The sequence below is a fragment of the Cyberlindnera jadinii genome (genome assembly GCF_001661405.1).
Source record: "Cyberlindnera jadinii NRRL Y-1542 unplaced genomic scaffold CYBJAscaffold_1, whole genome shotgun sequence".
Taxonomy (NCBI): Eukaryota; Fungi; Ascomycota; class Saccharomycetes; order Phaffomycetales; family Wickerhamomycetaceae; genus Williopsis; species Williopsis jadinii.
Window position 1 is genome coordinate 1,424,404 of NW_017963652.1, and position 24,016 is coordinate 1,448,419.

Genomic DNA, 24,016 nt, shown 5'->3' on the forward strand with positions numbered 1-24,016 from the left:
GTCGTGGTGGCCATTTCAACGGTAATGGCCGTCAGCCTGGTAAACCAAAGATGCAATTCTATAGAAGTGCAGCTTTGGAGGAGTTCCGTAATTCAGGCAACAAGAACCATAAGCTTAAGGATATCTTTGGTAACGCAGTCGAATTCTCTAAAGATCAGCATGGTTCTAGATTTATTCAACAAGCATTGGCAGAATCGACGGAGGAGGAGAAAGAGGTTTTCTTTAACGAAATCCGTGACGTTGCAGTTGACCTTATGACTGATGTCTTTGGTAATTATGTCATCCAGAAGTATTTCGAACACGGTTCCGAAACTCAAAAGAAAGTTTTACTCGATGAGATGAGAGGCAAAATCAAAGATTTATCCTTACAGATGTACGGTTGCAGAGTTGTCCAAAGGGCGATTGAATTCGTGGCATTGAATGATCAAATCGCCATCATCAATGAATTGAAAGATTATGTGTTACCTTGTATCAAGGATCAAAATGGTAACCATGTTATTCAGAAGGCGATTGAAAAGATTCCAATTGTTGAGGTTAGCTTTATCTTTGATTCTTTAAAGGAGCACATTTACCATTTATCCACTCATCCATACGGATGCCGTGTTATTCAGAGACTCTTGGAGTTTTCCAATGAAGAGGATCAAATCTATATCTTGAACGAGTTGAACAAATTCACCTACTTCCTCATCCAAGATCAATATGGTAACTATGTGATTCAACACATCATCGAGCATGGTAAACCTGAAGACAAAACAGCAATTGTTCAAGTTGTGTCTGATTCTGTGGTTGATCTCTCAAAACACAAGTTTGCCTCGAACGTTGTTGAAAAATGTGTCATGTTTGGTAACGAGGAACAAGTTGCTCTTATCTTGGACAAAGTCCTTGTCAATAACGATAAGGATGATGATTCCGTAGTGGATGACCGTTCTCCGTTGGGTTTGATGATGAAGGATCAATTTGCTAATTACGTTGTTCAAAAGCTCGTTGAGGTGTCTAAGGGCAAGAAGAAGAGAATTCTCATCAAGAAGATCAAGCAGTATCTCAAGCAGATCTCTAAGCCAAACTACGGTAAACACCTTGCGTCAATTGAGAAGTTGATCGTTTTAGCTGAAACGGCAGAGATTTCTGATGACGATGACGAATGATCTTGTGTTCTTGTGCGTTTCTGTTTTATTCGAGGACATACCGTTCAATCATTAGATCTGTATTTTGTGTTTGAGCTCACGATTTGCTCTCCTATTTTTATATACATAGTGTTACATTATCTTGTCTATTATACGTTCCGAACAGTTTGTTCGGCTTGCTTTAAAACGAGCTTTTAGTAGAGAGTTGTTGATTTATATTTGTGTGTCCCTTTACCAAAGGAAAAGTGCCTTGTACAGCCAGAAACGTGCTGTAGGGGAAAAAACTGTTGCTGTTCCCTGCTGCGTATGACGTGTTGAAGAGAGACTTAGCTGTTTCGACAAGACGAGCTTAGTATATAGAACAGAGACCGGTGGGAGTCAGTATGGCCGTGGATCGTATCACTTTAGGCCTAGACAACTTCAGTGTCTATCCGGTGTTTGTGAAGTGGAGAATTGGCGATGTTATTTTGATTCCAATCGTGTTCCTAATCAACAGTTATGTGTTTTATATCAGTTATCCCTTTGAGAGACAATTTGTTATTAACGACGTCACGATTAACCATCCATTTACTGAGCATGAACGAGTTCCAAACGAGGTAAATATGATCTACTCTTTGGCGATCCCTGTGGTCATAATTGTCATTGTCACTTCGCTGTTAGGTGATCCAAGACACAAGTTGTACTTGGGTTATATTTCTATTCTGGGTCTGTTTGTATCTTTCTTTGTGAATGAGCTATTCACAGATGCCTTGAAGAATTGGATTGGAAGACATAGACCTGATTTCATTGCCAGATGTATCCCTAAGGCCGATGCACCAAGGGACGTTTTGGTGTTTGCAAAGGATGTGTGCACCACGAAGGACTTGCTCAGACTTGCTGATGGATTTAGAACCACACCTTCTGGACATTCGAGTTCTGCATTCTCAGGCTTAGGATATCTCTCCCTGTGGCTAATGGGCCAGTTATTAACCGAACACCCATTGACGGGTTCCTGGAGAAAAGTTGTTGCTGCTGTCCCACTTTTGGGCGCTGCGTTGATTGCAATCTCAAGAACTGAGGATTACAGACACCACTTTGTTGATGTGATCCTGGGAAGCATGTTGGGCTTCACTGTTGCCTACTGGTCATATAGAAGAAACTTCCCTGAGCTGTCAAGCAATGCCTCCTTCAAGCCATATTTGGACGATAGTGATGTTAAGGCTGTCGAAAACGCCATCATAAGAGCAGATACTGGAGAAGACTACAACAGCCATCTGTTGTCCAACAACAACGTCTAAACCTCTGCAATATAGTCTGTCCTTGAGTACTCCTATGAATCATATCGATGACCAAAACGTTAGTTCAGGGATAGTTATATGGATGGTCATGACGTTCGGAGAAGAGAAGAGAATGAACTACGCCACTTTAGAGAGTACATAGAACGGTACTGTACTGTATAAGTAACCCTATTTATCATATCTCGCTGTATTGGAGTCCCCGCTGTGTCTCAATAGCTGTCGTGTTGCTATCGTACAGAGCGATGGTTGTGTGCTCTGTGATGTGTCTTTCGCGGCCTGGCCCGCTGTGTATGAAAAGCTGGCCGCTGGCAGTACAAAAAGGGCATCATACACACATCACAACAATCAACAACAACAGCATCAGCTCACTTCCTTCCCTCCCTCATAGGCTGAAACTTTGTACATTTGAATATTGATTACATACAACAAGGACATACCATCATACAATAAGCTTAACATGGCCTTCTAAGCTGCTCAGAGCAAGAAGTGAGTTGTAATTGTTGGAGATCTACATCAACACAGGACATATACTGACATAGGACGTAGGGAACTGTTACTTTTTTGAGGATATATAAGCAGAACGCGTAAGAGTCTGGTTGTTATAACTTGAAGAGCCGTTTATTTGAAGTCCATTAGAGAAATACTTCTAAGGCTACACAGCATAAGAAGACGAAGCAAGAGATAGATCTTGGTTCCCCGTATACCGAGACACAAGATTTTGGACTAGAACAATGGTCGACGCCGGTGGTACATTGGAAGAATACTACGAGATACAGAAGAATGAGGCTGATGTGCTCCAATCCATTTACATGGATGATTTCGAAGACAAGACGGATGCCACCTCTGCATGGCACAAGAAGCCTTCGCCCAAGTTTGAGCTTAAGCTGAAGTCTGACGTTGAAGGAGATGAGCCCTGTGCCTCACTGACTGTGAGAGTAGAGATGACCCCGACATATCCAAGAACACCACCAATTATTAAGATCAAGGATGTTTCTAACGTGCTTACAAGCCAAGTTCGTGTCTTGGAGCTGTTCATCAAGGACAAGGTTAAGGAATTGAGCGGCTGCGAAATGATCTTTGACATCACAGATCACATCAAGGAGAAATTGAACGAATTCCAGAGCACTGTTAACACCAACTCTCTTGAAGAAGAGCGCCTGTTAAGAATTGAGGCTGAAATAGCAGAACAGGAGAAGAGGGACCGCAATAGAGAAGCACTGGATGAAACTAAAAGGCTTGAAAGCCTCGAACATCAGAAGAATCTGATCAAGACTGAAATAGAGAAGAGAAGCACGCAGACTCAGAACGATTCGAACTCGCCTTCTCCATCCATGGATATAGACGATGAACATCTGTTGCCATCCAAGGCATTGGTAGACTCTCATCAGGCTTTTGTCTTTGATAATTTGATCACCGCTAGATTACCTAACAATCAAGTGTTGAAATTTAGAGCTGTTGTGAATTGCATGCCTGCAAAGCCTAGGGGTCTTCTCAAATTTGCAAAGCAGACAATTGTCAAACCGTACCTGGAATCAGATTCGCCGCTGGCCTCTATTTACGAAAAGGATATTTCCTCTATTGATGATCATGCTCTGTTCCTACTCACTGAGATTGATTTAGAGAACCAATTCTTCTCTACCCATGCAGGAAGACAGGAGATTCAATACCTCGAAAGGGAACTTGAGAGCCTCTCGAACATGCACCACGATAATTTATCCACTCTTTACGCATACAATATTGACCCGGTCGACAAGAAAACGTTGCAATACAGAGTTACTATATTGACCGATTACACATCTAGTGGGACCATAGAAGATTTGTTAGATGCGGTTAACTATGTCAACCTGTCTGCAGCAAGAGCATGGATGCTGGAACTGATTAGTGCACTAGATTATCTTCATGGTTCCGGATTGACTCATAAAGCTATCAATCTATCTACGGTTTCCTTTGTCAGAAACCACGATGATAACATGAGAGTTAAACTTGAACATCCAACATATGGTTATAGACTGATCAACATGTTGACAAAGCATCAAAACGTTAGAAATATGACCGATGTTTCACCAGTCGTCTCTCCTTGGCCAGCACCAGAAATCAAGTCAAACGCTCAGCCGCAAGCCAAAACCGATATATGGGATTTAGGTGTTTTGTTTGTCGAACTTATAGCTGGAGTAAACGTTGTTTCTGAATTCTCAACACCGGCTGAATTCATCAGTACCACCCCTCTTGAAGATTCCGTCGAAGAATTTATAGAGTCCATGCTTGCTGAGAAATCTCGAAAGAGACTCGATTCTCTTCAGCTGAACGCTACAAAGTTCTTAAGAACAAATATCGAACAAGTCAATCCGAACCTTTCAAGGACGTTTGCATTCGGTGATGAGTTTGGTACAGCTCTGGTACCAACCACGTCTGCTGGATCTAATCATTCGTCTAAGATAAGACGGAGTTTTACAAATAACTCAAGAATGTCTTTTTTGGGAGGATCATCTGGGATGCTGTCTAGATATGCAACGGATTTTGAAGAAAGTGAGTTTCTCGGTAAGGGTGCATTTGGAGAAGTTGTTAAAGCTAGAAACAGATTGGATGGACGTTTCTATGCAATCAAGAAGATTCGTCACTCAGAAGATCGTCTTGCCAGCATTCTGACCGAAGTTCTTCTGTTGGCGAAGCTGAATCATCAATACGTTGTGAGGTACTACAATACTTGGGTGGAAAACTACGATTACAAAAATGATAACGCTATAGTTACGGACTCTGAAGACGACGAGTTTACAGATTCAGAGGACGACAGTTTTGAGATGTCTGAACCTCATTCGATATCAGGCTCCAATCTGAATCTCAATCGCCCCAGCATCACAAGAGGTCATACCCTCGATTTTATTTCCAACTCATTTCAAGACGGACCTGAGATTGAATTTGGCTATAACTCCGATGAAGAACTTGATGGTGATGAAGATGATGACTTTGAGTTCTCTGAAGACGATCCTAATCCCAAATATGGAAGAAAGAACAAGATTATGTGTACTTTGTTCATCCAGATGGAATATTGTGAAAACCGATCACTATTCGACTTGATTAAAGAAGGTGGAATTCAAGCTAATCGCAATGAATACTTTCGTCTCTTTAGAGAAATTTTAGAGGCTTTGAAACACATTCACTCTCAAGGTATCATTCACAGAGACTTAAAGCCTCAAAACATTTATATTGACCAGTCAAAGAATATCAAAGTTGGTGACTTTGGACTCGCCAAGAATGTCCGTCATGCTATCATTGAAAAGTTTACGAAATCTGAAGAGGCATCTTTAATTTCAGGTGACTTAACTTCGGAGGTTGGGACAACATTGTACGTTGCGAATGAGGTTTTGAACGGGAATGGTACGTATGATGAGAAGGTGGACATGTATTCTCTTGGTATTATCTTTTTCGAAATGATTTACAAACTCTCCACTGGTATGGAAAGGGTCCAGGTACTTCTCGCTCTGCGAAAGTCAACAGTCGAGTTTCCATCAGAGTTCCCTGCTGATAGAGGCCTCGAAAAGAAGTTGATCAAGAAGCTTTTATCTCATAATGCTGAGTCCAGGCCTTCTGCCGAGGCTTTATTGGAATCCGGCTTACTGCCAGTCAAAGAACAGGACCAGATTGTGAAAGAGGCCCTGAAAAGTCTGGCCGATCCTTCATCACCATGGCAAGCGCAGGTGAGAAAGACATTGTTCTCTCAACCCTACAATTTACCAAATGATATTTTGTTTGATAGAACAAGAAAAGATATTCCTTATTCGAGTCATTTACTCAATTCTCTGATGCTTGATGAAGTAATTGCAATCTTTAAGAGACATGGTTCAGTTGAAACTCGAGATCAACCTCTCCTCTTCCCAAAATCGCCGTTATACTCTATGCAAAACGTTTACGAACTGTTAGACAGTACTGGCTCGGTTCTTCAGCTCGCTTATGACTTGACACTTCCTATGGCGAGATATCTCTCCAAAAATGTAATGAACCTCGAAAAGGTCTTCAGGGTTGAATATGTTTATAGACCTGACAGTAGCACTGCCAGTTCTGAGCCTGCTAAATTTATTGAAGTTGATTTTGACATTATCACCGATGACGCCGTGGATCTAGCCTACAATGACGCTGAAGTTATCAAAGTAATTGATGAAATCATTACACTGTTCCCAATCTTTCAGCCTAACTCTACATCCATCCTTGTGAACCATTGTGGGATTCTTGATGCAATTTTTGACTTCTGTGGTATTGACAAGGCGCAGACTCAGATTGTCATTGGAATCATGAGTCAGGTTGGATTCACCAAGACCATGAATGCAGCCAAGACAGAATTGAGGAGTCAGTTGAAAATCCCTATAACTGTTCTTCATGATCTTGAACAGTTTGATTTTAAACTTCCACTTGATCAGGCCAGAAAAAGGGTCAATAAGCTCATGATTGATAGTGTATATCTCTCAAAGTTAGAACTGTACTGGAAATATCTCGCAAAGGTATTTGACTTCCTGAAAAAACTGGGTGTTGAGACTCCAGTTTATGTATCTCCATTGGGAAGTTTCAATGCTGCGTTTTACTCCGGTGGTATAATGTTCCAGGCGGTTAAGGAGGATGCCCCACGTTCCATGATTGCTGCTGGTGGACGTTACGATAGTCTGATACAGTACTTGACTCGTCCTTCAGGGGGGCGTAACCATGTTCAACATGCTGTTGGCTTTAACTTGGCTTGTGAACAAATATTCACGCTAATGAGAACGTATATGAAGATGGATGGAAACGTGAAGAAGGCTAAGAATCGTCTAAAGTATTTCAAAGATGTGAATATATCGGAGTGGAAGCCTAAGAGGTGTGATGTTCTTGTTACAAGTCTGAGTAACGTTGAAGTCTGGAGGTCTCTGGGGATCGAAATGTTGAAAAACTTATGGTTGCACAACATATCAGCAGATCTCTTGAGTAAATGTCACGGTGTCGATGATATACTTACCCGTGCTTCTCGTGATGGAGCCAATTGGGTTGTCTTGATCAAACAACAAAACACTGCCACTCATTCTCACAAAAAAAATTATAAGGCCTTCCGTGTTAAGAACATTGAAAAGGAGCTCGACGTTGATGTTACTGAAACTGAATTGCTGAACTTATTGCGTGTCGAGATCAGAGAAAGAGATTCTGGCATTTTGCAAAACAACCCTGGACAAGACTTTTTCACTGCTGATAACAATTCAGAGGACAGCTTATCAAACAGTATGACGCATTCCTTGACCTTAAACGAGCAGAAGATCATATTCATTCCAAACAATGCTTCGAGAAGTGCAAAGAGCTCGATTAAGAAGGATAAGTACTCTATTGAGTCGAGTTCCAAGAAGGCAAGTATGGACATCATCGAGGATCTATCGTCAGCACCAGTTTATGCATTTGACAACGTGAAGGACGAAGTTCTTGATATGATTTCCATAACTTCAATTTCCCAGGAGCAGGAATGGATGAGAAAAGTTGGCGGAGTGTCCAGTTCAACCCCAAGGTCGTTTGTCTCCAACATGTACAATGCACTATCAAAAGAAGCCTCAAAGGGCACCAAGTGGGTTGTAATTCATTGTCCAAAGACCGGTAAATCGTGCATTTGCGACCTGCAGAGGTGAATCCCTCCACGTTCTATAAACGTATCACGAAATCAATATTATAACGAAATTATTTTGTAGGCTTTGTATGTGTGTGTCATTGTATAAATGTGTCACAAAACACCTGAACACCAACTTGGATCGGTTCATCATCGACAGGGTAACACCTATAAGGATTTAGAGCCCTCGCGAATTAGGAAACGGGTTGTTAAGTACGCGGGAAAAAGTCCCCCAAATAGGGAAGCTCACTGCTTCAATCGTTCCCATATAGACCCAGCAATCAGGATTGTTGTCGGAAGAAGTCGTTAACCAGGTTGATCAGATCGTTTCTGAGATATAGAGAAATATCCTAGCGCCGTCAGTTAGTCCAATTGAAGCAAACAGGAGAGAACTTTGTGCTTGATTTCACCCGTCTAGATCGAGATTTTGAACCCCCAGTAAGGAAACCCTCCATACAAATCACAATAAGGGGGTGCGTTGCCGACATGTCTTCACAGGCGCTTCCCTTTCTGACAAAGGCGCTATACGCTTATAAGTCTGATTATGAAGATGATCTGAACTTCGAGGCTGGCCAATTGGTGAAGGTTACCGGTATCGAGGATGATGAGTGGTTCAGTGGTGAGTATACCGATGATAACGGACAGGTGCGTCAGGGTATGTTCCCAAAGAACTTTGTGGGTGAGCCGATTGAGGAGACTACGTCAAAAAGCCCTGCTGCTTCCAGTGCTCTAGAGGTTGAAGCTGATCAGGAGAATGAGGAGGAGGAACCAGAGGAGAAGGCAGCGCCTCAACAGGGGCTAGCCGCTGTTTCCAGAGGAGAATCCGAATCAGTTCATCATACTGAAGAGTCTGAACCAAAGAAACTGCAATCAAAGGCTACAACCTTTAGCTCTGACTCCGGTATTCCTCTGCCAACGGCAAAGATCGCAGAGCAGACTTACGCTAAGAAGTCCTACCAAGGTGTTCCATCTTCCTATGTTCCACCGCCCCTCAACAAGAAGGAGACAAGAACATTCACGAGTGATCTGCACCATTCGTCGTATGTTCCTCCACCATTGGGCTTGAATAAGCCAAAGACTGAAACATTTGATGTTCCGGCACCGCCTCCCGTTGTTTCCTCACAGGATGAACCCGAGGAAGAGCAAGGCCCAAAACTCAGTCTCAAGGAGAGAATTGCACTGCTACAAAAGCAACAGGCTGAGGAGGCTGAGAGACAAGCTGCTGCTTTGAGAAAGAAAGCTGAAAGAGCTGAAGAGTCAAAGAAGTCTGAACTTGCAAGAAAGGCATCTATTGCCTCCGCAACGTCTGAAGTACGTTCCCTTGGTTCTGGTGTTTCACATGCACGCGCAATTGAAGCCGAAGATGTTGATTCTGATGAATTCCATGAGGCACAGGAAGATTTTGAGGAGGATGAGAGGGACATTTCGACAGAAGGAGCATCTCATGTTGCAGAGATAAATCCTGCTCAAGAGATAACTGATGCTCAGCCAGTCAGTATCACAGGAGGTGAGCGTGAACAAGAAGAGGAAGAAGAAGAGGAAGAAGCAAAAGACGAAGAAGAAGAAGAGGAGGAGGAGGAAGAGGATAGTGAGGAGGCCAGAAGAGCTGCTCTTAGGGACAGAATGGCCCGTCTTGCAGGTGCAGGTGGTATGTACGGTGCAGGGTTTAACCCATTTGGTGGTGTTCCAAGTGGGCCTCGTAAGTCTGCTACACATTCTAAGAAGGTCAAGGAAGAGAAAGAGGAAACCTACGATATGCCAGCTGCAATTCCAATCATGCCATTTGCAACAGGTTCCGCACCCCAACTTCCTGAGGCTCTCCAGAAGTCCTCTGAGAAAGATGTTGAACTAAGTACACCTGATGCTGCTACTGATGATATTTCTGGTGAGCAGAAACAGGAACAAAGTGCTGACAGTTCTGAAGCACCATCCCCAGTCAAACCTTCAATCGCATCGGTACAAACTCAAAGCTCGATAGATCAGGCACCTCCAATTCCTGTGGTTCCCCAATCACCATCTACACGTGCTGCTCCTCCAATTCCTTCTGTTCCATCCAATACAGCTTCACCCATATCAGAGGCTAAACATACAGGTAACTCATTGGCTGATAAACTAGCCAACATGGATCTCTCTGAGGCCCCAAAAACGCTATCAGAGTCTGCTATTGAAGGAGATGACGAGCAAGGTAGATACAGTTCAGACGATGATGTTGTTCTCTATGACAGAGATGCGGAAAAGAAACAAACAACTCTCCCAAAAATTCCTGATCCTGTTCTTCACTCGGACTTCGGTTCCGAATATAACACAGGTTATGAGTCGGATGAAGAATCCACACAAAATCCACCACAAGCAAAAACATTGGATCCTAAGAATGTTCCTCCTCCTCCAATTCCTGTCACGGCTCCAGTACCACCAGTTCCAAGTGCTCCAGTTGTACCAGCTGCTCCTCCGATTCCAAATGCCCCAGCTCCGGGTACAGCACTTGGCCAAGTACCAAGAAGTGCACCTCCAATTCCTACTGCTCAAGCACCACAGCTGACATCGGCTCCACCTCCTCTACCTTCAGCTGGCCACGCTCCGCCCCCTCCACCTCCTGCTCCAACCACTGAGCAAGCTCAATATACACCATCTCCATCTGGCAGACAAGCTCCTCCTCCTCCTCCATCCATTGGGCAAGCTCCTCCTCCTCCTCCATCAATTGGGCAAGCTCCTCCACCACCACCATTGGCCACCTCATCTCAAGCTAGACCTAAGATGCCACCACCACCACCAATTCCAGTTCCCCAAGTATATGACTCCTTGGTTGAAGCTGAACAGAGCTCTGATAGATCACTCCCATCATCACCAACACTCCCTCGAGCACCACCACCACCACCTATTGAGACAGCAACTTCATCCATACCTTCTTCTCATTCTCCTATTGGTCAAGCACCACCTGTTCCTGTTCATACGTTGAGAAAAGCTTCAACGTTCGCAAGTGAAACTGGAGCATCAGTATTGTCCAGAGGTGAAGAGGGTCTTGAGCTTGGTACTCAGTGGTGGTTGAGACAACGTGAATTGCCTCCATCTTTGCAAGCCCGTGTCGGTAGAGACTTGATTTTCGAGGTCGACGAGCACAAGGTTCTGAAAAGAGGTGGAAGAGAGTTGATTCTTCGTGATTATTATATACTTCATCAAAATAACTCTCAAACTCTGATAAGTGTTAGCTTTGAAGCACAAGATCCACAAGGTACCCTTCACGTCACAACAAAGGAGCAAGATGCGCCATCTTTGGATCCATTGAGATTGGAATCCTATGCTGAAAGCTATGGTGTCAAAGTCTTCCAGTTTGCTACAAAGCTTGTTAACTCGACATTGACTGATCCGCTTGTTCCATATATCATCTCACAGATTCCAGGAGCATTGCCAGCCGTGGGTTTGAGAAGCTATGGTGCAACGATCTACTCTAACAACAACAACACTGATGTCAAACAGTATGCTGATTTTAAACCCGGTGATATTCTAGCCATTAACAAGGCGAAATTCCAAGGACACGGTAAACTTCATCAAAAGATTACATATGAAGTTGGCTTTGGTGGATCTCCATTTGCTGCTGTCATCACTGAATTTGATCAAGAGAAACGTAAATTCCGTGTTGTTGAGGTTGACGCTAACGGTAAGGTAAGACACTCCAGTTATAAACCAACCGATATGAAAAGTGGTAAGATGAAAGTATTCAGGGTTGTTGGAAGGGACTTTGTATCTTGGTAGCCATGCTTATATTGTTATGTATTCTCTACAGGTCAAACATTTGATTCTTTTGTGTGTGTTTTGTTTTGCGTGTTCACTATCTCTATATACAATGGAACTTTTATTATGCGTGTGCCTTCTTTAAGTAGTGAGCCTCATTCACCGAGGTCTTTTGCAAAACTTATGGCATCACTGACCAAGCTGTTGAATCCCTCTTCATTCAGTTCATCTGCGTTTCCTACCATTATCACCTCAGAGGTTGACCCACCAAGTGAACCTCCTTCAATAACGGCATACGTTACTAATCTTCCGTGATATCTCAGATCCAACTGTTTTCTATGGCACATTGTGATGTAGTCGTATCTCACAGGTTCTTTTGATCCCGGTAGTTTAATGTCCACGTAATCTGGAACAAAGATCTTTTCTTGTCCATTGAAGTTGAGTTTGGCATTCATTAAGAACTCCCTTATTCCAGGTTGGTCTTTTAGCCAATTGTCATCTGTTCTATAACCATCAATCAGGTTCGTCATTTGAGATTTGACAAACTTCAAATCAGTTATTGACTGTGGAACAGAAACGTTTGAGATCTGATCGTTTGTAATGCATAGTACCTGTAAGGTATCCTTCTTCACTGATTCTCTCTCGTCTATATCAAACCAGAATTCAATAGGTGGATATTCCAAGTAACTGTTTGACTTGTTGAAAGGCGAAGGCAACAGCTTGATTTGTGCATAGTAGGTATGATTATCTACCGTAGTATCGATCTGTTCGCCTTCGGAGTCGTATAATGGTAGTTTCAGCACTTTCTCATGGATGAACGGTATCTCTGTGTTGAAAATCGTTTTGTTCTTTGGATCATCTCCCTTATTCGAGGACTGTAGCAATTGACCAAAGGCCACGGCAACAACATCCTGTGGATCCTCAAGCTTGAAAGAAACTTGTTTGCTTGGTTCACTATTCAACTCTTTGTAGATTTCATTCGAGTCGATCTTAATCTCGTCAGTTTTACTGTTGATCGTTTTTGGTTCCTTCAGCCTATACCAGTTCTTCTTTCTATGAATCCATGGGAATGACTGGTCTGCAAAGGTTTTGAAATACTTGACATTCGGCGAAATTGTATCGATGTGTGAATGAGCCTTCATGAAAGGGTTATAATCCAAAGACCAAAGAATCAATCTTTTAGCCTCTGTGAATTTCCTATCACCTAAAGATGACATCGTATACAAATGGGGTTCATCTCCGTTTTTCTTCTCAAAGTAGACGCTAGATAACCTTTGGATATCCTCTAATGGTAGTGTTTCACCCGTTATTGCAAATAGCTGCTCAACACTTTCCAAGTCAACGTCCTGTTCCTTCGCATTGTTGAATAAGCTATCCAGGGCCAGCTCTATGTACTGAAGGTGTGCTTCGTTGGCACTTATGACTAACTGTAGAGATGTTGGGAACAACACGATTCTCACGTTCGCCCTCATCCAATTCTGTACGATAGAGCTGTGCGACATCAACAGGAACATTTTCTTCTTCGTCAAGAAGAAAGATCTTGTCTGTATAAGGTCATCTGAAGGGTTGATGACTTTTGAAATCTTACAATTCCAACCTTTTTGGACAATGGCGTCGATGAGCTGAGCCTTATTCCACTTCTTCGGCGCGTACAGGCTGGAGAGCTCCTTGAAGATGTATCTCCGTATCTGCTTCAGTGTGAACGCACTGGATAACTCATTGGTGATTTGTATATATCTCTGCTTGGACATTTGTAGATTCACAGGCTTGTGTGCATTGACCGTGTCGCAGAGCTCTTGGTCTGTGACAAACACTTGAGATTTATCAAAGATGTTCAGCAGCTTCGACGTTGTCTCTTGGATCTGTGAGAGATCCAAATCGTCCAATTTCTTGACTGTGTTCTCCTGTGAACGGTGACCCTTCCTCTTATACAGCTTGGACTGTTTGGCGTTCAATATCACCAAGTTCTGCTTCTCCGGCGCCTTCTTCTTGCCCTTTCCCAACACCTTCTGAGGCAAGGCCGTCGAGGTGCCTTCTGGAGCTGACTGTAGTAGCCTTCTCGACGTGTGTATCAGTCTCACCGATGTTCGAATCATCTTCATTGAAAGTGAGATCAGTACTGAATAGCCAATAGTACCCGTTGTCCTCGAAACCCACAGAAGGGCCACAAAGAGCAGAAGAAAAAAAGGTTTGATGTCGATGGGGACGTGCAGAGAGGGTGTCCGGGTGTTGTATTATGTAATCAGATGCGTAGGCTGGGTTGATACGCGCCGCAGATGGGAAAGTTTCAGTTGGCGGACGCTGGCGTGCGAGATGTCGTGCGCTTGGGAAAAGTAAACAAACACGGTGATGAGTGGAATGGCGGCGGGAGAGTTTATTAACCCATTACACATGGTTGTTAGCTGAACAGAGCGCTAATTTGCACTGATGGTGTAGGAATAGATTTGTGTGGGAATAGCTCTGTGTATGCGAAAACTGGTGGCTTGGACGGTGTATATTTGAAACAGCAGATAAATTTTGGAGGAAGCGGTGGAGTTCTGGTGCTTGGTTGTGTCAACATTGCATGGCTCTTACCCTGTAGAATTGTATTATTGTGCCGTGGTTGGTAATAGGTATAGCACCTTGGAACTGTTTAAGGAGAACTTGGTTTATTGAGCAAACAGAGATGGTGGGATCTCAGCAGGGAAGGTGGACGCCTTGGTGTAGAAACGCCGATACAAGTGTGATTCCTGAACAGGAGGAAATGTGGAGTTACCGGTTGGACCAAGCGTGAGCTTCCTTGATTGGAAGTCTGGGTCAATTCTCAGGTTGAAAAGGCCTTATTCAGCCGAGCTACTATTTTGACTTGAAGTTTCACTGCACTGTCAATAGCTGAAACATGGCGATCTGGAACCGGAGCCATTTCCTACACAGGTGGATATACACCAATCTGTGTATATATGGAGTCGTCAAAGCTGAAGAGACCCGATACCAGCACAGAGCATGGACATCGATTGCTTTACTAGAGCCTACTGCTCAAATATTGTTGCTGTTTGCTTGCTCTTTGATCTGTGTTTGCTTTTGCTTTGTACCTGTCGATTTCTCAATCTCTCCAGTTTACAACGACGCTTGCTTTCACCGGACAATAATGGCCCAATTGAAGATTATCCAGCACATTTAAAACAATCTATAAAGCATAGTGTTGTTTCTGATACCAGCGTCATACTGACTTTCAGAATCCGCATTGGTTGAATCAACTCTTTTGATGTTTGTTTTTCCAAAAGGAGCTCCTCAACTGCAAGTACGCTGTGTTCGTTGCGCTAGGTGCTTCTGCTGGTCGTTATTACTGAACCTTGGTGAAATCACCAACCAAGTACTCCAGGGTTAAGAGAATCTATGAGTGATTGTTTTTCTCAAGGTCTCAAACCAAATTGGTCCAGCATACATGGTTTGTGTATATCTCCCTCTCTACATATCAAGAGCAAAGGTAGCGTTGTGGGTATTCAATCAACATGCATCTTTACACCTCACGACTCTCACGGTTGCAAGGTACCATTCAAAACCCACTTCACATTCCAATTAGAGTGATAAAATGCATGATGTAAAGATTACACCATCTAATCTGTGAACTACAAATGAAATCAAAACTCAAAGGAATATAGTAAAATTCAAATTAACACCAAACTATACGAATATTTATAAATTCATAAGACTTCATTAGTAGCAGCAGATGATACTGGCTAATATTTGCAGTGTCCAGCAGCATATATTTGAGTGACTCGATGTTTGTTCATTCGAAACAATGCATCAGGTACACGTCCCAGCTCGACAGTGTATCATCATACCAAGATAGATATCATGATGACTCAGAGAGAGTTGGCAACTTTTTGCGCACCGAAGGTACCACAGCCGAGCTTCTTGACAACGCCTTCAGCACCCAATGGCCAGAACAAAGCGGTGCCGACAGCACCGGCCCACATGAAGATAACTGGAACCTTCTTAGCGTAGAGTCCAAGCATATAAGCAACACCGTTTGGCTTAAGGGTGACTCTAACTTGCTTAGCGGCAACTTGGGCATTAACAGCAGCGGCGGATCTGAGAATGGCAGAGGCGAACATTTTTGTTTGGTATAGTTTAGTGTGTTGTGTTGTGTATCAATGAAATGATGAAGAGACTACAACAGCAGAGGAGGAGGAAGGGATATGTGGGATGCGTCTCAGTATTTATACACAGACACAAAGAGTCCAAGAACCCCCCCTGAAGAAAGCATTTTTCTACATGTGGTCCAAAAACTTACAGAGGTGTGCCGAATGAACTTCGGTGCACAACGTAAAATCAGTTCATTTTAGCGGCCTCTGCAAATCAAAAGGCGAACCATCAAACGCCTAAGACCAAAAAAAATCTGGTGATAATTTGTGAGACGCATAATGATCTGATTTTTAAACTTTGATAACGGCCACTACCAGTACAACTATACAATCAGCGCCATAATTCAGCCCACGAGTTGCACAAGGGGATCGAATGTTCAATGGCGTGGTTTCAAGTATAAAAGGACCTTGAGTTGACCCACTAATGTGAGCTTAATGCGTGTTTCTGGTTCTCTTTTTGACTTGTTCTTTTTGGTTTCGGGACTCCGATTTCTCCAGCTAATTTCTGGGCTACACTTTGTCTGGCAGATCAGTAAGAATGAGGGTGGGCATGGAAAGATTCTATGCGTGGATGGGCGCACAATCGAATGCTCTCTGTACATGATTGTTATTTCCAAGTGGTTCCATTACGTGTGCCAACCAATTGAGGGAAGCTGTTTATGTAACACGCGTTAACCAGCTGTTCCAGTTTCAAATTTGGCTGCTGGTCAGCTCCCCGACTGCAGAGGCAGAAAAAGTCACGAGATTGCTAACCAATTTATCCGCGTGATGATTGGGTAATTTGGGAGCTCCGTGCTTGAAAATGGGGAGAGCGGTTTGGGGCGTCGTCACATACCCAAAGGGCTAAAAATGGCTGATCAGACAATTTGAGCAGAGAGAAAGTATTAGCTGACAACTCACGTTGAAATGACGTGAAGCTTCATCGTAGCGCTCTATTATAAGGGTTTGTGTAGCAATTGGCCCTGATTGTAATGTAGTTTATACGTGTGTAGGTGGGATTTGACCTGCGCCAGTGTACCTCCGAACTTTCATATAGTGAGTGAGAGCTGGAGTTGAAGTTGAAGCTACGGGGAAGTTCATCGATTGGCTAAAACTAGTGCATTCAACCAGGGCTGTGCCGGATGATGAGTCTCCAGAAGGTGGTTCCTTATCACCATACAAATACGCTATTCGTCAAGGGCAGGTGGTTGAACAGAACCATCCTGGATGTTGTTGTCGATGAGTTCAAAACCCGAGATCGAGACTTTCACTTGAGGCAGATTGCTCTACAGCGCTTGAAGATAGAAAGGGATAACAAGATCATAGCGGGAGATGAGTTGTTGTCATTGCGCCTACAGAACAAGGATATCTTGCACTTGACGGTACACAAGCATGAGCCGCCAGTGCTGGCCTTGCCGGTGGACACAGTTTATGAATCGGAAGAGTTGGTTGTTGTTAACAAGCCGCCGTCGATTCCAGTACACCCAACGGGTCGTTATTACTACAACTCGCTGACAGAGATGTTGAAGCCCAAATACGGTGAGTTATACCTATGCCATCGTTTGGATAAGCTCACGTCTGGAATTGTGATATTGGCACGGAACCCACAAATGGCGGCCTCTTTACAACGTGAGATCCGTTCAAAACAAGTTGAAAAGTTCTACTTGGCAAGGGTTCAGGGTGAGTTCCCTGGTGATGAAAATGGGATCGTGTGCAATAGACCAGTGGCTAATATTGATACCAAGTTAGGGTTCCAACATGCAATGAAGGAGAAGAAGGAGGCATCTACAAGATTCACGAGGATTTCGTATTGCCCTGAGCTGAACCAATCAGTCGTTCTATGCCAGCCAACAACTGGAAGAACTCATCAAATTCGAATCCATCTAAATATGCTAGGGTTCCCAATCGTTAATGACCCTCTATACGGTCCAGCGTCATCACCGCTCAGGAGACAATTACTCATTTCAGAAGCGCCAATGACCAAGGAGCAATTTGACACTTTGTTAAAAGAAGATAGGGATAAGATCGAGAGGTTGAGTGTGACTGGTCGATGCGTTGAGTGCGGAGAGTTGTTATTTGCAGACTCAAATCCTGAGTCAATGGTGATCTGGCTCCATGCGTTCAGGTATAAATTCAAAGATAAGGAATTTATTACAAGAACACCAAGCTGGTGTGACTATCTATGAACTGTTGTCTTCTTCTTTCACCACGTTGGTTTCCTCTTTGGTAATTGAATCATCTGTGTCGCTTTGCTCGTTGAAGATTTTCTTTTTATACTCTTCTTGGAGTATAGAGCAGCAACTTGGTCAAACCATTCGGGCTTGACCATGTCGTTCTTCTCCAACACCTTCAGTAGCTTCCTCCAATCGACACGTGAATTGTCATTTTGAATCTTCTTGTTGAAGTCTGTACTGGTAACTTTCTCTATGGCCTGTAATATATGTTGGTTAAACTGGATCCATTCGCTGGCAGTTTTCGGTAAGAGTCTAACGTTGAAAACGTATAGTCCATCACATCCTTTCCCACGTTGATAAGAGTCCCAGAACTTTTCACGCATGAGTCTCCTTACTTCAATACGTTTGAAACTGTATGACATCATATCCATGTTCTTCACCGAACCTTGTAATCTTTTATTCGTTGATCCAAAATCAAGAGATGGGTCGTTAAACAGCACTTGGTCCTGTTCACACTTTACTCGAAGCGCAGGCCGTGATTTTCTGAAGAGTCCCAAAAGGTGAGAAGGTGGATAAAACTCGCACTTAAAGAACTCGTTAGAAGTCACGATGGACCTTCTCAGTGCCATCTTGAAGTAGAATTGTTGTGCCACAGCGTATACACCACGGATCTCAGACTTTGATGTTACCAAAGGTGTACTGGATGTTACATACTGACACCGTTTGAGTGGGTTTAAATTGGACATGGTAAGACCAGTAGGTTTAAGTGACGGTTTCATTATGCTCACAGGGACCAGTTCATTCGCCAGTTCGATAAGAGCCTTTGGCTATTTGGTACATTCATGTACACTACTACTATCGACAAAAGTTTCGTTTGGGTCGAAAGCTCACTGGTGCTCGGATTATAATTATATAATGTGCATTATTTCATGCGCCATAAGGATACAATGATAAGAGTGAGGTGATGGTAGATTGATTTTACCCTAGACACAATTCGCAAAGGACCTTTCAAAACTGCTTCACAGATACTAAATGAATAATATAGAGCTATCAGTTTTAAAATGTGTTTATAAATACTACCCTTTTTTTGTTTTAGTTCGTGAAATATTATAAATAAATTATTTATCCCTCATTTTCCTTTAAAAACCCTTTTATTAAAATTGTAGAAACTTCCTAATCCAAGACGAAATACTGGCGTTGCTATTTCCATAGCACAGTCGAACTTGAACAATTTCAATCAGAGTTATCTCCCAAGCCACGACAATCATATAATATTTCAAATGCCAATACCACTTCTCTTGAACTGCTCATCATATAGACTTTGGGCCTCAAGTTGCCTGAGGTGTCTGGATGTATAATATAGTCTACAGAGGATGAGGATGCCTTCTGTACTGTCTTGTGCTTCAGATATACTCAATGACCTTATAAAGCCCATTCCTCACTATTCACCGTTGCAGTGAGGACTCCTTTCCTAGAACCCGTAACAACCATATTGTCCAGATTATGGAATTCACCGTTCATTGCTGATAGATCTGCGTCTCCGGTACCGGGGAGGGAATTGATGCCTTGGAACAAACAACCTGCCTATGAGGGAATACCAAGTTGCCGTACCACTGAATTGATCGTCTGTGCTAAGGCTACTCAGTCAGCCTTCTCTGGTGATAATGCTATGGATCGTCCCAAGTTCAGCTTTTGGCACGGAGACTGTGTCCGAGCCCGTCTAACAATTGACACTTCCCTCGCTTGCGCAAACGAGGCCTCCGTCGAGGCTGAAAGACAGGTGTGGCTACGCTGATTTGCCCTGTATCTGCTACTACGCTGTGCGCACAATGCACTTCAACGTTTAGCACTTCTCAGAGTTAAGCCTTTCCCGTTGCAACCAGTACACTCTTATTCTATTTTCTCTATATCGTGTAGCATAAATACTACTATTGTTATGGTAGCACGATGATTGCAGTGATGAGCGTGACCATGTTTGGTATGAGTTCGCCCAAGAAAACATGGGTTATACCCATCCCAGTTTCCAAAAATGTGAGTCGAACGTCCAACCAATGAGAAATGACGAGCTGCTCGGATGGCAAGCCGAGTATGACCTTGTCCTCTGCGACACTCGTCAGGACAGATGAAATGTCAAATATTATTGTTATAAAGACAAGCCATTTAACAGAATTGCGAGTAAACTTCGGCAACACTTCATACCACATGCTGTGGTTTACCACTTTCAACGATGGCGGCTGTAGCACCTCCAGTTTCTCCAAGAGAACCCATAGTATCCACTGGAATAATAGTGTTGAGTGTGAGAACATGATCCCGTTCATTGTGGCGATAGTGAGATACGTCAGCCCTATGAATGGCTGTCTCATGGGCTTCCGGGTATACGTGTACACTAACCACCACGGGAAGTAGAACGACAACGAGGCAAGCCATGCGGCAAAGGTGTAGAGTTTGGAGCCAATGGTGAAGTATCTCAACGCCTGTGAAACTGGTTGTAGTAGAGCGAAGCTCATTAGGTATGTCCAAAGCTTGTAGTCACGCATGGTCCTCCACTGATGAGCACATAGCAGACTCAGGATAGACGATACTATAATGTTCCAAGAGAGGAATTGGCGAACACTCCATTCGAACTCATTTAGCCCTAATCTCTTCGAGGAGCCGTGGATCTCAACGTCCTTGGTGTGGCACCACGTAGAGGAGGAATCAACGGTATACGGCGCCTGGTGTAACCATTTCTCATCCAGGTCCTCTTCCGTGATCCCCAACGTTCTTTCGAACCCAACCTCGTCGAATATATCCAACAGTTGCAGTTCCATATCCAGGCTACCGTGAATCAGATCAATCAACCTTGCAGCGATGAAATCACCACCTCCAAGGTGTGCAAGGGTTGAGTTTACCCGAATAGGCTCGCATTGCAAGGTTATCGCGTGAACTAGTGGTACAAAGTAAAGGAATAACATCATTCACCGTTATTTCACCATTCTAGTGGAGAAAAAGGTATGGCCATGGAAAACAACCAGGAGAAAGGGGAAGCCAACCGTTATATAGCTCCAAAGACGATGCACGTTGTTTCCCCTGTTTCCCTCCTTTACATATGCAAAGCTTGCGGATAAATTATTTGAACAAACTGTATATATACGGGGTTCTCATCAAGCGAAACCCGTTCACCTGCTGCACACTGCTCTCTTTCGCAGGCTGGTGTATGCACTAAATACCGGAAACTATACGGGATCGTTTCCCCGAGGCCGTTGCTTCCCATGTTTGTATCGAATGCTGATGAGATTGAACAGCCAAGTGTCAGTTCTGGTCCAACTTGTAGCTCACCAAGGTGTCAACCTTGTGACAGTTTGTATTAAAGCTCTTGAATCTCACTGATTCTCCGTTTTCAATCTCCCTTGCATCCGAGTCTACCCAGTCTTTCGACACAGGTGCGTCTGAGTCGGTGTAGACCAGGACGTTAAACGTGTAATCACTGGAGTTCAAGCAGGGTAGGAAAGTCACGGACGCTGTGATTTGCCTTATAATCGCCTGGATATCCTTCTGGACAGCGGCGGTGTCTGTTTCAGTTTGAGTGTCGCCACCGCTCGTGGTCTCCGCACTGTCCTCGATGTTGATGTTGAATTGCCACCTCTCAACGGTCTCTCCATCGTCCTTGTTTATAATGACCAGCACCAGCTTCGTGATCTTGTCGTGCGAGATCCAGCGGTAGATTTGTTTGATGATGTTCTTGATGTACTGTTTAACGTCGTCGTCAACGTTCACCAGAAGGTTCAGGCCATACTTTCGAACAGTCTGGAAATCTTCAACAGGGTATATTCCTCTTTGGTAGAGAATTGAATGGATCGAGTACTCGAAGAACTCCGCGATGAGCTGTGCAGATCCACGTAGTGATAGCTGAGAGCGTGTTGGAGGCATCGAAGCGTGGTGAATTGCTTGTAAGGGCCCAATATTCGTTGTGTTGTTTGTCTTTGTTTACCTTTCTCAAAACTAATTTTCACCGTGGACCTTTCCCAAAACATCAACAAACCACTCCGCCATCAACAACGAGACTGAACAACGACACACAAATCGACAAACCCTCGCAATGGTTAGTTCCATGTCACAATTCCTATCAACAATGGACCAGACTAACACCACAGACAGCACGGCATAAAGAGGTTCCACCTTTCAGAGGAGGCGAGACGGCAAAAGCTGGCCAAAGAGGAGCATACCATTAAGAACTACAGAGCACTGACAGAGAATGTGTTGACGCTCAAAGCCCAGGGCGTGTTCAACGATAGTGCCTTTAAGAAGACCACCGACATCTTGGATGTGAATCCTGAGTTCTACACGGTTTGGAACTATAGACGTGATATCATTGTGAATCATTATATGCAATCCTTGGGCGAGGAGGGTCTTGTTGATTTGTTTGATAAGGAGCTGCTGTATAACATGGCAAAGTTCCGTGAGTTTCCCAAAGTGTATTGGATATGGAACCATCGAACGTGGCTGCTGGAGAACCATCCGAGGGTAAACTGGGAAAATGAGTTGTTGCTTGTTGAGAAGATCCATAAGCTGGATCCTCGAAACTTCCACGGATGGACGTATAGACGATACATCATAAGCCACATGGAAAAGGATAAGGACCTGACATTACAAGAGTTTGAGTACACTACAAAGATGATCAATGCGAATTTCTCCAACTTCTCTGCCTTGCACAATAGAACGAAGCTGATTCCAAAGCTCTTTGAGAGAGGGCTGCTGATCAACACGACACACGCACAGTTCCTAACCAAAGAGTTGGAATACCTGCACAACGCCATGTATACGGATCCCGATGACCAAAGTGTGTTCATCTATCTGCGTTGGCTATTGACATCTGATATATTTGTACAAAACATTCCAGAGGAACAGTACATCGAATTCTTACAGCAAGAGTTGGAAACGGTCAAGGAGTTGAACCAGTTGGAGAAGGACGACGGCAAGGAAAACAGTTGGTGCCTACAAACTGTAGTTACGATAAATCAGTTGATCCAAGGCCAAACAGGCGAGGATAAGAGTGAAGAGATTACACAGTGCTTGAAGTTGTTAGTCGATGTTGATCCTTTGAGAAGGAATAGGTATATAGATTTGATGAAACGTTAATTAAACTGGAAGCACTCTTGCTCCAGAGAGTCTATCGATCGTCTATTGTGCGTGAGAAGGGTTTCGTTAGTACACGTCAATAAATCAAAATTGTAAAACCAAATGACAAAACTTACTGGTGCGATGTATGGGTTTGATAGTATCGGTCCGATGATTGGCATACTTCTGAGGAACGTGATAATAACTGCGAAGAAGTCTCCAAAGAGTTGCAGTATTCCGATGGCTTCAACGATGAATCCCACAAACGACCATTTCATCAAAATGAGGACAATCCCCAGTACAAAGAAGATTGTTCCCCGAATCTTTGTTGATCGTGTAAAGAACACAACGGTCTTTTGCGGACCAATGATCAGTACAACACCGATGACGAATAACAACTGGTGAGCGGAGGGCAGACGTTAGTACACACATAAAGCTTCAATTGGGCGATGAGGGTTGGCTATAATCACGTACATTGCCCAAGGCAAGAAGAGCAGAGTCAAAGAAGGTTAAGATTCCCAAGAGGAAAAAGAAAACACCCCCTGCTGTGAACCCAACACCATATTTTTGCACTTCAGACAACCAAACCATTGTTTTCTGCTACAATCCTGTGGGCGGTCTCGGCGTGATTCCTTATTAGGTACTGGTTGTTTTGATCTGGGAAAAGAGAGGAAGCAATGGGCCTGAAGGATTAATTAGCGAGCGATTCCCCGTTTGGGTCGAAAGACCATCGCGTCGAATGTTCGGATGTTCGCGGTGTCCAGGTGTAAGTGGTGTCCGGGTGTGGAAAGAGCCTTCGACCTATGCGGCAACGGCCCACACATACAGAGCGAGCACCAGGTGGAGATGAGAAACCCCATACACAGTGTGTTTCCAGTCTCGCACACGCTGCTGTGAT

General features: G+C 43.7%; 12 protein-coding genes across 12 annotated transcripts; 6 read left to right on the forward strand and 6 right to left on the reverse strand.

The window, feature by feature from the left end:
- Nucleotides 1–50: 50 nt before the first annotated feature.
- Nucleotides 51–1,145, forward strand: PUF3 (mRNA-binding protein PUF3; the record flags this gene model as incomplete). Its single annotated transcript, XM_020212411.1, has 1 exon — nt 51–1,145. The coding sequence occupies one exon, from the start codon at nt 51–53 to the stop codon at nt 1,143–1,145; it is 1,095 nt and encodes a 364-aa protein (XP_020073407.1).
- Nucleotides 1,146–1,444: 299 nt separating this feature from the next.
- CYBJADRAFT_165663 (phosphatase PAP2 family protein) lies at nt 1,445–2,602 on the forward strand. Its single transcript, XM_020214138.1, has one exon. The coding sequence runs from the start codon at nt 1,508–1,510 to the stop codon at nt 2,399–2,401; it is 894 nt and encodes a 297-aa protein (XP_020073408.1). The 5' UTR covers nt 1,445–1,507; the 3' UTR covers nt 2,402–2,602.
- A 345-nt stretch (nt 2,603–2,947) lies between these two features.
- GCN2 (serine/threonine-protein kinase GCN2) lies at nt 2,948–8,083 on the forward strand. Its single transcript, XM_020214139.1, has one exon. The coding sequence runs from the start codon at nt 3,133–3,135 to the stop codon at nt 8,032–8,034; it is 4,902 nt and encodes a 1,633-aa protein (XP_020073409.1). The 5' UTR covers nt 2,948–3,132; the 3' UTR covers nt 8,035–8,083.
- A 195-nt stretch (nt 8,084–8,278) lies between these two features.
- BBC1 (Bbc1p) lies at nt 8,279–9,930 on the forward strand (the record flags this gene model as incomplete). The annotated part of the gene is made up of 1 exon (XM_020214140.1): nt 8,279–9,930. A coding segment is annotated over exon 1 (1,366 nt), but the record flags the coding sequence as incomplete, so codon positions are not given.
- Nucleotides 9,931–11,896: 1,966 nt separating this feature from the next.
- On the reverse strand, nt 11,897–13,843 carry SLS1 (Sls1p; the record flags this gene model as incomplete). The annotated part of the gene is made up of 1 exon (XM_020217287.1): nt 11,897–13,843. The coding sequence occupies one exon, from the start codon at nt 13,841–13,843 to the stop codon at nt 11,897–11,899; it is 1,947 nt and encodes a 648-aa protein (XP_020073411.1).
- Nucleotides 13,844–14,389: 546 nt separating this feature from the next.
- Nucleotides 14,390–15,838, reverse strand: CYBJADRAFT_170821 (uncharacterized protein; the record flags this gene model as incomplete). The annotated part of the gene is made up of 2 exons (XM_020216154.1): nt 14,390–14,559; nt 15,616–15,838. The coding sequence occupies 2 exons, from the start codon at nt 15,836–15,838 to the stop codon at nt 14,390–14,392; spliced, it is 393 nt and encodes a 130-aa protein (XP_020073412.1).
- A 1,154-nt stretch (nt 15,839–16,992) lies between these two features.
- Nucleotides 16,993–18,033, forward strand: PUS6 (pseudouridine synthase PUS6; the record flags this gene model as incomplete). The annotated part of the gene is made up of 1 exon (XM_020212387.1): nt 16,993–18,033. The coding sequence occupies one exon, from the start codon at nt 16,993–16,995 to the stop codon at nt 18,031–18,033; it is 1,041 nt and encodes a 346-aa protein (XP_020073413.1).
- A 17-nt stretch (nt 18,034–18,050) lies between these two features.
- PET130 (Pet130p) lies at nt 18,051–18,650 on the reverse strand (the record flags this gene model as incomplete). The annotated part of the gene is made up of 1 exon (XM_020216155.1): nt 18,051–18,650. One exon carries the CDS (start codon nt 18,648–18,650, stop codon nt 18,051–18,053), a length of 600 nt encoding a protein of 199 aa, XP_020073414.1.
- Nucleotides 18,651–19,955: 1,305 nt separating this feature from the next.
- On the reverse strand, nt 19,956–20,975 carry CYBJADRAFT_170824 (uncharacterized protein; the record flags this gene model as incomplete). The annotated part of the gene is made up of 1 exon (XM_020216156.1): nt 19,956–20,975. The coding sequence occupies one exon, from the start codon at nt 20,973–20,975 to the stop codon at nt 19,956–19,958; it is 1,020 nt and encodes a 339-aa protein (XP_020073415.1).
- Nucleotides 20,976–21,312: 337 nt separating this feature from the next.
- Nucleotides 21,313–21,930, reverse strand: MAD2 (spindle checkpoint protein MAD2; the record flags this gene model as incomplete). Its single annotated transcript, XM_020216157.1, has 1 exon — nt 21,313–21,930. The coding sequence occupies one exon, from the start codon at nt 21,928–21,930 to the stop codon at nt 21,313–21,315; it is 618 nt and encodes a 205-aa protein (XP_020073416.1).
- A 169-nt stretch (nt 21,931–22,099) lies between these two features.
- On the forward strand, nt 22,100–23,139 carry BET4 (Rab geranylgeranyltransferase BET4; the record flags this gene model as incomplete). Its single annotated transcript, XM_020217046.1, has 2 exons — nt 22,100–22,113; nt 22,155–23,139. The coding sequence occupies 2 exons, from the start codon at nt 22,100–22,102 to the stop codon at nt 23,137–23,139; spliced, it is 999 nt and encodes a 332-aa protein (XP_020073417.1).
- On the reverse strand, nt 23,140–23,709 carry GOT1 (Got1p; the record flags this gene model as incomplete). Its single annotated transcript, XM_020216779.1, has 3 exons — nt 23,140–23,181; nt 23,256–23,516; nt 23,593–23,709. 3 exons carry the CDS (start codon nt 23,707–23,709, stop codon nt 23,140–23,142), a joined length of 420 nt encoding a protein of 139 aa, XP_020073418.1.
- Nucleotides 23,710–24,016: the final 307 nt, after the last annotated feature.

Excerpts from the sequence above, each read along its gene's own strand:
- CYBJADRAFT_165663 (XM_020214138.1), top strand. The coding sequence starts at position 1,508 with ATGGCCGTGGATCGTATCACTTTAGGCCTAGACAACTTCAGTGTCTAT.
- GCN2 (XM_020214139.1), top strand. The coding sequence starts at position 3,133 with ATGGTCGACGCCGGTGGTACATTGGAAGAATACTACGAGATACAGAAG.